This window comes from Natator depressus, chromosome 13 (assembly GCF_965152275.1).
Source record: "Natator depressus isolate rNatDep1 chromosome 13, rNatDep2.hap1, whole genome shotgun sequence".
NCBI lineage: Eukaryota > Metazoa > Chordata > Testudines > Cheloniidae > Natator > Natator depressus.
In genome coordinates, this window is record NC_134246.1 from 18,366,138 (window position 1) to 18,379,144 (window position 13,007).

General features: G+C 43.8%; 1 protein-coding gene across 4 annotated transcripts in view; it reads left to right on the forward strand.

Moving 5' to 3' along the window:
- Positions 1–13,007, forward strand: part of SULF2 (sulfatase 2) — a 238,580-nt gene that overhangs the window by 217,569 nt on the left and 8,004 nt on the right. For all 4 annotated transcript variants that reach the window (XM_074970050.1, XM_074970048.1, XM_074970047.1 and 1 more), the window contains 6 exons: positions 135–378; positions 2,919–3,015; positions 4,434–4,528; positions 8,635–8,694; positions 10,395–10,564; positions 12,811–12,953. In XM_074970050.1, the coding sequence (XP_074826151.1) occupies positions 135–378; positions 2,919–3,015; positions 4,434–4,528; positions 8,635–8,694; positions 10,395–10,564; positions 12,811–12,953 (809 nt within the window). The remainder of the gene's footprint in view (positions 1–134; positions 379–2,918; positions 3,016–4,433; positions 4,529–8,634; positions 8,695–10,394; positions 10,565–12,810; positions 12,954–13,007) is intronic.

The window sequence follows — 13,007 nt, forward strand, 5'->3', positions numbered from 1 at the left end:
ACAGCTGCAGCAAACACCAAACCTGGAAGATGGGCCAGTTAATTCCAAATGTCACAGTCTGGCTGGTGTCTGAGGAAGGACCTGGCTCAAGCAAGATCAGATTATAGCACACATTCTCTCTCCCTGTCTTCCAGAATACAAGCCAAGCTATGTCCGGAATCGCTCTATTCGCTCTGTGTCCATTGAGCTGGATGGAGAGGTTTATAATTTGGGCTTAGAAGATGGCTACCATCCTGTCTTACCAAGGAATATCACCAAAAGACACAAGACAGAGGGGGAGGCTGCAGGAGCAGAGGAGGATAAGGACATCGGAGAATACAGTGGCACGGGCGGCATCGCAGAGTATATGGCCCCTAATTTAATCAAAGTGACTCACAGGTGAGTGCGTACAGTGTGTGACATTTGCCCTTGTCACCCGTGGGCAGGTTGAGAAAGAATAGGTGCGTTTCTTTTGGTGAACTAGTAATTTGGATGCTGACACCTGGCCTCCGACTTTCCAGCTTGGCAGAGTGAAACTGCTGCAGAAATCGTTTATTTGGGGAGGAGAGAAAGAGCAGGAGAGGAAATCTGCCTGGGTTCAGCCACTGTCCCTGCAGAGTGAGGGCTCGGAGGTGGGAATTTTCCAAAACTCTCAACATTGGCCTAGCTCTGCTCCCATTGAAGTCAGTGGTATAACTCACATTGATTTCAATGGGCACTGAGTTACACCTTTTGAAAATCCCATTCTGACTGTACATTTAAGTCCCTCTTTCTCCCTTCTCTGAAGTCCCCATCCTTACCCTTAGTAGCATTAGCTTTTCACAGTGGATGATTTGCCATCACACAGGAAATGGTGTGTGGCTGCAGAGGGCTGTCCCATGCTCTAAGCTTTGTCTGCACTGGAGACTTGCCGCCATTTCACCCCTCAGTGATTAGCCAGTTCAGACCCCTAGTGTAAACAAGCACAACTGCTGTTTGCACCAGGAATGCTCATCCTTATTTGAGACCAGGATAAGCTGTACAGTGGAACTCATAGTGATCCACCTGGTCTGTGCAAGGGGGTTGGCTGTAACTGGGGCAAGGCCCTAGCTGAGTGTAACTGCTTATTCTAAGAACGCAATTGGAGTTCTAGGGGAAGCTGCCGCCTTTTGCACCTCCCTCTTGCCAATTTTGGGAATGTGAATGCTGGACTGAGGGGAGAGAAGCATTGTGAGGTGGAGCCTTGGAGGGTGGGGAGAGGGAATTATCTGGGCTGTGAAGGCACCGTAACACCACTGGGAAGAAAGAAATCTACTCCTGTGTGTGTAAACTCTAGAGCTGTTTGCAGCTAAATTTGTGTTTGATTAGCTTAGTCACGGTCGTCTTATGAATTTTCCTCAGACAGACATCCGTTATCAATATGTTCGTTATTTTGAATTGTTCACTGATTAGCTCATGTAAACACGCTTCAGTTCCTGCTTCTAGGGCTAGCTCCTCCGCTGGTGTAAGGTGGCATGGCTCCATTGAAGGTAGTGCAGTTGAGGATCCCTACCTTTGTGGTCATGAGTCAGAATGTGCTGTTTGTGCTGTGTGAGTGACCTCCTGAATCAAAGGGTATTCATCCTGCTCCCTGATTAGGTGGCTCCCAAGTCCACGCGAATTGCTGGTTGTGCAAACACTGCTGCAGACATGTACCTGCCTGAGGAGTCCTACCGCTTCCTTATCCACAAACTTTCCTGTGAAAGCCGTGGCAGGGAGTTCACAGCTTTTTGTCAAATGACACTTCAGAAATACCTATCTGTGGTATTTACTAAGCTCCTAGTGTAAAATTTTCAAAAATGCCTAAATCCCATTTTTAACAGTGACTTGGGATTCTAAATCTCATTAAAAGTCAATGGGACTTAAAAGCCTAAGTCACTCCTGAAAATGAGACTTAGGCTCATAAGTCACTTAGGTGTTTTTGAATTTTATCCTGCTGTAAAAGCTGTAAAAGTTCCTTCTCTTTGAAACCTGACAGTTTTTCTGGGGAATCTCTCATGTCTCTGTCATAGATCATTCAGTTAAGTGTTAACGGATTACTGCTTCCGAGAAGCTTTTAGAATTCGTTACATGCTTGATAAGTAATGTAACGACATGCTACATGCTTGATAAGTAACTTAGAAGTCTGTGTAGCCCAGTCTAAGAGCAGCAATAGGAAATAGCCAGTATATGATAGTTTACAAGCAGGGCCGGCTCTAGGCACCAGGTAAGCAAGTTGGTGCCTGGGGCGGCGCTGTTGAAGGGGCGACACTCCGGCAGCAGCCCCAGCGGCAATTCGGCGGCAGCTCCTCTCCATTGTTTCCCGCAGCATAAATTGGGCGGCGACTCTCCTTACTTGGGTCTCGCCATCGGTGGCAATTCGGCAGGTGTTTTTTTGCTGCGTGGGGCAGCAAAAAACGAAGAGCCGGCCCTGTTTACAAGGATATTCAAAGTGATTGATTGTTTATTACACTCCAGTTAGTTTTCACATTGGCTGTGTGTTATCATGGTAAATTTGTAACAAATCCGCCCCTCCCCCAGTAGATTATTTAATGTTGTTGAATTGGTATCATTTGCTTTTTGGAGCTTTGGAACTCAGGCCTTGTCTACACTACCGCGGTAAGTCGACCTAAGTTACGCTACTCCTGCTACATGAATAATGTAGCTGGAGTCTACGTAGCTTAGATCGATTTACTGCAGTGTCTATACTGCGCTGTGTTGATGGGAGATGTCTCCCATTGACTTACCTTACTCCTCTCATTCCAATGGAGTACCGGAGTCCATGGGAGAGCGCTCTTCATTAGACCTGCTAAATCGACTCCCACTGAATCAATTGCAGCAGCATCGAACCTGGTAAGTGTAGAGATGGCCTCAGAGTTATCAAAAGCAGATGTTTCTGTTGCTGGCTCCTCTGTAATAAAATTTTATTCTCCTGTGGACAGATGCTATATCCTGGAGAATGATACTGTTCAGTGTGACACAGATCTGTACAAGTCACTGCAGGCTTGGAAGGACCATAAACTTCATATTGACCATGAGGTTAGTGATCTTAACAGCTGTATGTATGTAATATGCTGCTTTATTTTGTTATTTTTAACTTTTGCATTTGGGAATTGGATTAGTTTTTACTTGGTTTGTGGAGATGAGGGATTTGGAAGAGAAGTTGTCATATGAGGTCTCCCTGCAGGCCCATGCATTCAGGCCAGTGAATATTTAGCCAGTCATTGGGGCACAGGGAGATGTTGGGGAGAAAAAGCTGAAACCCAAAAACATCGCAGAGTACAGGGAAAGGAGCTTTTGTAATCACTCAGCAAATCATATCTGGGAATGCTTTTACACTGCAAATCTTGCACAGGCCATGGGAGATACTGAAGACCATATTAGCTTTGGTAGTACACTAAGGGGCAAGCTAAAGTCAAGCTTCTTCAGTATCGTCTTGTTCCAGCTCTGTTTTTTAACAAGCATGTGCAGTATGGAATGCAGAAGAAAATTGCCTCGTCTCATCTCTCTCCTGTCTCCTCTGTTTCTTGTATAGGGTCACAGGGCAGGATCCTTTGTGTACTCCTCTTGAGTTCTGGGTCCACCACATGTACGCCAGCCTGTCATGCTGCAGCTGCTATTTAGTGGTGGTGGGGTAGTAACCTTTTCCTCAATCCTGGATGATATGTTTACATTGTCTCCCCATGTAAAGAGCCAAGGTGGGAGCCCTAGACCCATCTCGTGAGCACGTATGTGCACTGCCAGCTAGAGTGAACAGTACCAACATATTAGCAACGTTATTGCCTTCAATTACAGGGAAAGAAGCAGATAATGGTCTGGCACTTCGCTCCTCTCCCGCAAATGCATATGCCAACGCAATGAAACTAACCACTGTTCTGTGCTCCATGCAGCCAGAGGTTTCAAATGATTGTAATGTAAAATGGTGGAGACCTGTCACTTCCTCTTGCAATCCTAAAAGAAGGGAAATCTGTTCCTGTTTCAAATTCACAATGGGCCATACCTCTCCAAAAGGCTTCAGTTGGACTTGTTCCTTTTGCTAGGTAACATCCAGCCTTTTTCAAATCTGAATGATGGGAGGAAGTTGTATGCAAATCAGAACATAGCCATATCTTTCCCCTACCAGAGCTCAGTATGGTGGTTAAGACCTGCCCTAAGTAGGTCATGGTTGGTATTTTGGGAATAGAAAGACTGACTTTCCTATAGCTCCAAGCTCAGGTTTCCATCCTAGGCAGCCAGAAGAAGGTTTGCTCCTGGGCTGTAGGGGGGGGAATAGTTTTGGTAATTTTGATCCTGTGGCAGAAGCCTAGAAAAGTATGTACAGGTGCATCAGAGGAGCCACTGCAGTCTGCGTGGGGTAGGAGCAAGGTAAGAGTGGGGAAAGAAAATTTTTTATTGGACTAGAATGGATGGGAGAAGATAGGAACCCAACCAATTCATTCTGTGATTTTTGTTGTTAGATTGAAACACTGCAAAATAAAATAAAAAACTTAAGGGAGGTCAGAGGTCATCTAAAGAAGAAGCGACCAGAGGAGTGTGACTGTAACAAGATAAGGTATCTCCACACATACATTAAAGTAGCAAGTTGTAATATGCAACGGTGGCTGATATGAGTCTTGGCAGGCAGGGTAAGAATCTGTTTTACCAGAGTTTATGCTGATGATGCTAACAGGAGCTCTTAATCCAGTGCCCAGTTTAGCTGAGGCTTGCTTCCCTCCCACCTTTCTGTTACACAGGAATGGTTATGAATCTGAAATAATCAAAGTGACGCTCAGAGAAGCACATTTTAAAGCTGGTCACTAAAGCAAAAGGTGGGGACTTGTTTTACAAAGTGATAGGTCTTTTCTCTGGCCTCCTTCTGTCCCTTTACTCCAACAGTTGTAGTGTTTGACTGGGAATGTCCTGCTGGTAAGAACTCACTTCTCTTACAGTGCAGAACTAGCAGAACTCAGGCATTTCTGTTTCTCATGAATTAATTCAGGACTAATTAATGCCATTTAAAATGATGGACAAGGTCAAGCTTCTAACTAGCTTTTAAGCTGTCCCTCTGGTCTAGTGTTGGTGACCTAAGGTCATGGGTAAGGCTCCGTGTTTGTCACAGATTCTGTGACTTCGTGTGACCTCCGTGACTTCTGCAGTGGCTGGTGTGGCTGACCCCAGGGCTGCGCGAGCAGCTGCCCTGGGGACAGCCACACTGGCTGTTGCTGGAGCAGCTCTGCAGCCAGCCACTTGGACAGCCCCATCAGCCACTGCTCTGGCAGCCCGCCCCAGGGACCGCCTGAGCAGCGGCTGATGTGGCTGGCCCCGGGGACTGCTTGAGCAGCAGCCCTGTGGGTGGTGGGAGCAGCCACAGCTCAGCGGCTCCCAACAGTGATCCGGGGCGGCTGGAGCAACGCCTGGCCGTGGGCTCCCCGCCCCCACCCCATGGCAGTTGGAGCAGCCGCTGGCCTCCTGGGGTTTCCCTCCCTGCCCAGCAGGGGCGGTGGGAGCAGCAGTGGGCCCCCAGGCACCCCCCACCCCAATTCAATCAGAGTATAAGTCATGGACAGGTCACGGGCCCGTGATTTTTTGTTTCTTGCCCGTGACCTGTCCATGACTTTTACTAAAAATACCCACGATTAAATCTTAGCCTTCGTCATGGGTTCAAATCCAGCTGATCAAATATAACTCTGTGCTCAGATGCAGTGGTGGTGGGGTCATCTGAGAACAGAGATGATTTATTAAGCACATTGTTCTTACTTTAGACTTGCTTTTCCAAAGGGGAGCAGTGTCACTTTCTCTGCTTTCAATAAGTATACTGCACAAATGGAATAATACAAAGGTCAGATGAGAGCAAATTGCTCCCCCTTCAGTTTAATCATGGGCATCGTAATCCATTTCCTCAGACACCAGCAGTAAAACATATAGCAACTGACAGGTTTCAGAGTAACAGCCGTGTTAGTCTGTATTCGCAAAAAGAAAAGGAGTACTTGTGGCACCTTAGAGACTAACCAATTTATTTGAGCATAAGCTTTCGTGAGCTACAGCTCACTTCATCGGATGCATATGTGGAAAGTGTTTGTGCTGGAAAGGGCCCAACTTGATCATCATACACATTGTACGGAGAGTGATCACTTTAGATAAGCTATTACCAGCAGGAGAGTGGGGTGGGGGGAGGTATTTTTTCATGCTTTGTGTGTATAAAAAGATCTTCTACACTTTCCACAGTATGCATCCGATGAAGTGAGCTGTAGCTCATGAAAGCTTATGCTCAAATAAATTGGTTAGTCTCTAAGGTGCCACAAGTACTCCTTTTCATATAGCAACTGCTAGCTGGAAGAAACAGGCATTTTCCAGCTAGTCGGGAGCACCTGTAGCTGTACAGCCAGCACTGGTTTAAACGTACCCAAACTTTTCTTACTAACTGAATTCTAAGTGCAGTAGTTAAATGTCAAAACCTTGATTGTGCATCAGGGACTCTGCACAGTTAGCTTTTAATGTGCCCAAGAATTTCCAAAAGAATTGTAAGGCAGCACACACCTTGCATAGGGAGAGCATTTAAGAGCTTCCTGAGGGCTTCAGGCAAACAAGCATAGCAGAGAATCTTGTAAAATCAGTTGTTAAAGTACTTGAATAAAATTTGCTTTCAAGAAAGCTGCTCAGCAAAGCAACTTAAGAGTGCCAGAAACAGCTGATAATACGGCTCCTATTGAGTTTGCCAATGAGCCAGGTGTCACCATGGGAATATCAGCCATAGATCTGCGGTGGTATTGTGTGCGCTCTACAGAGCAGATGGAGCAGGCCTGTATATTTAGAGAAACCAGACAGCAATACCACCTCCCATTAATTAAAGTAGCTCAAAAAAGGTTTTTCAAAGGTTATTAAAAGAAAAAATACTGTGAGATGTGCCCTATAGAGGCCTTCGGGGGGGGGGGGGGGGAGTTCTTGCTATTATGATGAACAGGCATCTCTGCCCGAAGAGATGGGCAGGTTTGACACATCCCCTCTCTGTTGCTTCTACAGGCTGAGCTGTTCAGAATACACCCTTCAGCTCCCTGGGTTCACATAACCTGCTAGCTAACAACTGTGGAGTGCACAGTCTGCGTAGCGTTTGTTAGCTGGCGATCTGCAGTGCAGTGGCTTGTAGCTGAAACTATACAACAAATGTAGCACCGTTGTTTAATATTCCCTGGTGTTGCCAAATAATACGTACAAGTGTGGCATACAGTAGGAACCTATGTAATGCTGAATGAAGAATGAGATTTGTGTGTAATCTGATATATAGTGATGTAATTCTAAGCGGTACAAACACTCCCTCTTACATGTGTAATATTTTCCAAAACACAGTATGAGTCCGTGAAAGCTTACATAGCCCTATAAAATCACTGGTTTCAAAGAGTTACATTTTAAAAACTACTGTGAAGGACAGATTTTATTTTAACATTTATGGATGAACTTGTTTATGTGGAGAATGTTTAGACACTTCTGCTCTGCAAGCGTTTACACAAGTGCATATGTGATCCCACTGAAGTCAATGGGACTACACATATGAGTAAAGTTTCAATTATGTAAAGCTACAATTCTGCAATAAGAAAATTTATTGATTAAGAATTAGATACATACTTTGTGTGTGAAATGTAAGCTTGCAGAATCAGACTAGTTATTTGATAGTAATAGTTACCTTATGTTGACAATTAGCCTTTTTAAAGCTCTGTGGCACTCAAAGATATATTCTAACATTTTATTTGAATTACATTACTTTTTTTATTTGTCTGTTGAAGAGTCTATTAGAACCTGCACAAGTGTGACAGAATTCAGTCTGCTACACTATTTAGATTAAATTGCAAAACTTTTTAAATTGGCTTCTGATTTGCAAGGCTGCTAATGGAGGGCATGACAATCGCCAATAGTGTTACAATTAACTGAGCTTTTATTCATTTTAAAAAATGGTTTTATTTTGTAATTTGTGTATGCAAAAATCACAAAGATCACCTTGCAAAAACTTGAATAGCCCTAATTTTTTATAACACAGGAAAGGGAGTTCCAAAAAGAGATCTAAACAGTAGACTAACTTGTTTAAAACCCAACACACACTTGCCAGAATCCTGTTGAGTACATAGATCTCCAGAATAAATTAGACACTGGTACAAGCCAGAATGTTTGTTACAACGCTACCTTTTATCTATTTCCCAGGCACTACTAGTCCGTAACAATACAGCAAGCACCTACCAGTCCATTTATATTGATATATATATTTTTTTAACTACAAGGGAGGAAAGATTATAGGCATCTGGCAACTCTATTATCAAAATAAGTTCATAAAAATTTACATGAAGAAAGTACTAAAAGTGGAAATCTAATTGTTTTAGCTGACGTATAATTTTGGCTCTCATATGCACAGAACAGGTAACGTTGAAGCTGCAGTATCTGAAATCACTTGCAGATACATGTTGCAACACACCACAAGATGTCCCTGTCCTCCCATGATTTTGTGGAGACAACAGAAAATGCAAAAAAATGCTTAGAAGGGTAGATTCCAGTCCAGCTAGGTTGCACATTTATAGTGAATAACTCAGCAGAAGAGGTGACATTTTTTTATTTGAATGCAGTGTGCAAATTCTGTATAAACAGAAGCAATTGTCTTTTGGTGTTCTTGATTGTGAATGTGTGGTTTTTTCCCAGTTACCATTCCAAACACAAGGGCAAACTGAGGCACAAAGGATCTAGTCTCCATCCTTTCAAGTAAGTGCAGGCCTCCTTCTTTGGAAGAAAAAAGCAAGATGCTCACAGGTTAAACTTCGATGAACACACACTAGCCAAGAAGTAGTCAAACACAACAATACTGCATCTCTTCTGTATTTAAGACATTTTACATCTAAAGAAAGGGCAGTGAATAAGAGAGTGGGGGTCTAGTGGTTCAAGCATGGGACTAGGAGCTAGCAGATTCTGAGCTCTAATTCCCGCTCTGAAAAGGACTCTGAGACTTTAGGCCAGGCAATTAACTTCACTGGCTGTTTTGTCTTCAGTAAAATGAAGTATTCTTGCCAGCAAGTTAAAGAAGTATGGGCTAGATGAATGGACTATAAGGTGGATAGAAAGTTGGCTAGATTGTCGGGCTCAACAGGTAGTGATCAATGGCTCCATGTCTAGTTGGCAGCCAGTATCAAGTGGAGTGCCCCAAGGGTCGGTCCTCAGGCCGGTTTTGTTCAATAACTTCATAAATGATCTGGAGGATGGTGTGGATTGCACCCTCAGCAAGTTTGCAGATGAAACTAAACTGGGAGGAGAGGTAGATACGCTGGAGGGTAGGGATAGGATACAGAGGGACCTAGACAAATTAGAGGAGTGGGTCAAAAGAAATCTGATGAGGTTCAACAAGGACAAGTGCAGAGTCCTGCACTTAGGACGGAAGAATCCCAATCACCGCTACAGACTAGGGACCGAGTGGCTAGGCAGCAGTTCTGCAGAAAAGGACCTAGGGGTTACAGAGGTCGAAAAGCTGGATATGAGTCAACAAGGTGCCATTGTTGCCAAGAAGGCCAATGGCATTTTGGGATGTATAAGTAGGGGCATTGCCAGCAGATCGAGGGACGTGATTGTTCCCCTCTATTTGACATTGTGAGGCCTCATCTGGAGTAGTGTGTCCAGTTTTGGGCCCCACACTACAAGAAGGATGTGGAAAATTGGAAAGCGTCCAGCGGAGGGCAACAAAAATGATTAGGTGACTGGAACACATGACTTCTGAGGAGAGGCTGAGGGAACTGGGATTGTTTAGCCTGCAGAAGAGAAGAATGAGGGGGGATTTGATAGCTGCTTTCAACTACCTGAAAGGGGGTTCCAAAGAGGATGGATCTAGACTGTTCTCAGTGGTAGCAGATGACAGAACAAGGAGTAATGGTCTCAAGTTGCAGTGGGGGAGGTTTAGGTTGGATATTAGTAAAAACTTTTTCACTAGGAGGGTGGTGAAACACTGGAATGCATTACCTAGGGAGGTGATGGAATCTCCTTCCTTAGAAGTTTTTAAGGTCAGGCTTGACAAAGCCCTGGCTGGGATGATTTAGTTGGGGATTGGTCCTGCTTTGAGCAGGGGGTTGACCTAGATGACCTCCTGAGGTCCCTTCCAACCCTGATATTCTATGATTCTATGAAAATGGGGTAATAAAACCCACCTACTTCCTGAACTGTGATAAGGACTGAGTAGATCATGTCTCAACTGTTTTGAACAAGAACAGGGCAGTAATTACCAAGTATTGTCTCAGCAGGGCCTTTTGGAAGGAAGGCTGTTTCTTTAACAATATGAATGATTCATTTTCCTTCCAGTTTATGAAGCAAAGCCCATCAATTTTGTAAGCGACTTTCAAGTCCACACCGACCCCCCCCCCTTTTTTTTTTTTTTAAGAGTTGGGTGCATTGTCCTAACTTTCCTTGTCTCTTGGCTGTAGGAAAGCCCTGCAGGAAAAGGACAAGCTGTGGCTGCTTAGAGAACAGAGGCGAAAGAAGAAGCTGCGCAAACTGCTGAAGAGAATAAAAAACAATGATACATGCAGCATGCCTGGCTTGACCTGCTTCACCCATGACAACCAGCACTGGCAGACTGCCCCCTTGTGGACATGTAAGGATCCCAGTGACTGAGCAATAACCAGGACGGTGCAGGTCACTGCCTGGGACAGGATTCTGTCCACCAGGCAATGCACTGCTCCCTCATTGTTAGCATCAGTCCTATAGACAGCACTTTATAGTATATGGTATATTGACCAAGGTGTCAGGAATTTCCTCATAATATACAGCAATGCATTTACGGTTGGTATTACCAATCCAACAGGATGGGGAAAAGAACACCACCTTTTTCTGAAAAGGGAGTTAAAAGTGGAGGCTAAAAATAATCTGTTTAAATCAAATAGGTGTTTTTTACCAAGGTTTTCAGGTAATGGGTCCAGTTTTGCATACGAGCCTCAAATATAATTTGGTGTTCTTTAAAGTATTTGCCTTACATGAATAACTAATCCTTAGGAAACTGGCCAGTTTGTAGTGGCCTAGCACATGGGGATTTGCTCATTTCCAGGGTTGGGGGAGAGGTGATCCATGGCCACTGGGAAGATTTGTTGGGTTGAGAATATAGGTAGGCCAATTATTTATTTTATTTTATTTATTGCAAATAGCACATTTGCCAAAAATGCAGTTTGATTGACTGAAGCTGCAAATTCAAGCTGAACTCAGGAAATAGTTTCAGCTGCAAAAAAGTCAATGCTTTTTCATTTCAAAGAGACATTTTAGTTTTGAAATTTAGCTAGATTTAACTTCAAAACAAAAGTGTAAAAAAAAAAAGGGGGGGGGGGATAAAAACCACTGAAAGCCAAAACAACCCATTTTACTTCAGCCAAAATGAGGGGTATTTTTGGTTTTTCATTTCACTCAGGAAAAAAAATTCCAGATTTTTTCAGTTGTCAATGAATTTAAAAAAAAAAAAAAATTATACACCCAGCTCTCATTGACACTGCCCTCTATAAGAAGATCCTCTTCTTGGAGAACAGAAGGGCCCCTCTCAAGAACTATAGTATGGCAGGGAACATAGAGAAGCTGTCTGGGAACATTCACATTCTACAGGTGGAAAGGGCAGGACAGAATAGAACAGAGTGCTGGCTGTGCCCTCTGCCTAATTTTTGCATAGGGCAACAATATTCCTGAAGTGAGGCAGAAGGAATGCTACCTGAACACACATTTTAGAATAGTGTCTCACCAAGCTGTCATAGAATTTTGCTATAAGCTGGGGCACAGAGAAGGAGAAAGACCTGGTCGAGGACTAGGAGCCACCAATATGATCCAGTTTTGAGAAAGCCTAATGCAATACTAGGATGCATCAGGTATTTTCAGTAGGGATAGGGAAGTGTTATTACCATTATACAAGGCACTGGTGAGATTAAATCTGGAATACTGTGTGCAGTTCTTGTCTCCCATGTTAAGAAAGGTGAATTCAAACTGGAACAGGTACAGAGAAGGGCTACGAGGATGATCAAAGGAATGGAGAACCTACTTTATAAAAGGAGAGCTTGGCTTGCATAGCCTAACCAAATGAAGGCTGAGGGGAGATATGGGTGCTTTCTATAAATACATCCAAGGGATAAACACCAGGGATGGAGAGGAGTTATTTACAGTAAGAGCCAATGTTGGCACTAGAACAAATAGATATAAACTGACCAAGTTTAGGTTTGAAATCAGGTAAAGGTTTCTAACCATTGGAGGAGTGAAGTTCTAGAACAGCCTCCCAAGGAGAGCAGTGGGGGCAAAAAATCTAACTGGTTTCAAGACTAAGCTTGATAAGTTTATGGAAGGGATGGTATGATGAGATTGCCTACAATGCCATGTGGCCTGTCCATAACTGATAGCAAATATGTCCAATGCCTGGAGATGGGACACTAGATGGGGAGGGCTCTGATTTACTACAGTGAATTCTTTCCCAGGTGTCTTGCTGTTGGGTCTCACCAAAATGTTCAGGATCTAACTGATCACCATATTTGGGGTTGGTGGAATTTTCCCCTGGGTCAGATTGGCAGAGGCCCTGGGGTTTTTCACCTTCCTCTGTAGCATGGGGCACAGCTGGTTTGAACTAGAATAAATAATGGATTATCTGTAACTTGAAGTCTTTAAAACATGATTTGAGGATTTCAGTAACTACAAGGTTATGGGGTCTATTACAGGAGTGGGTGGGTGAGGGTCTGTGGCCTGCAATACGCAGGAGGTCAGACTAGATGATCATGATAGTCCATTCTGACCTTAAAGTTTATGAGAATAGTGAAATGCATGCCTAACACTGGCTGAATGCTTCTTATGGTTTTAAGTATCTCAACCTTTCATTTGCAGTGGGTCCTTTCTGTGCCTGTACCAGTGCCAACAACAACACATACTGGTGTATGAGGACAATCAATGAGACACACAACTTCCTGTTTTGTGAGTTTGCTACTGGCTTCCTGGAGTATTTTGATCTCAACACTGACCCATATCAGGTACCTGAACAGAGAGCAGAAATGGAAATACTAAAAACAGACTAGTAAACTCTT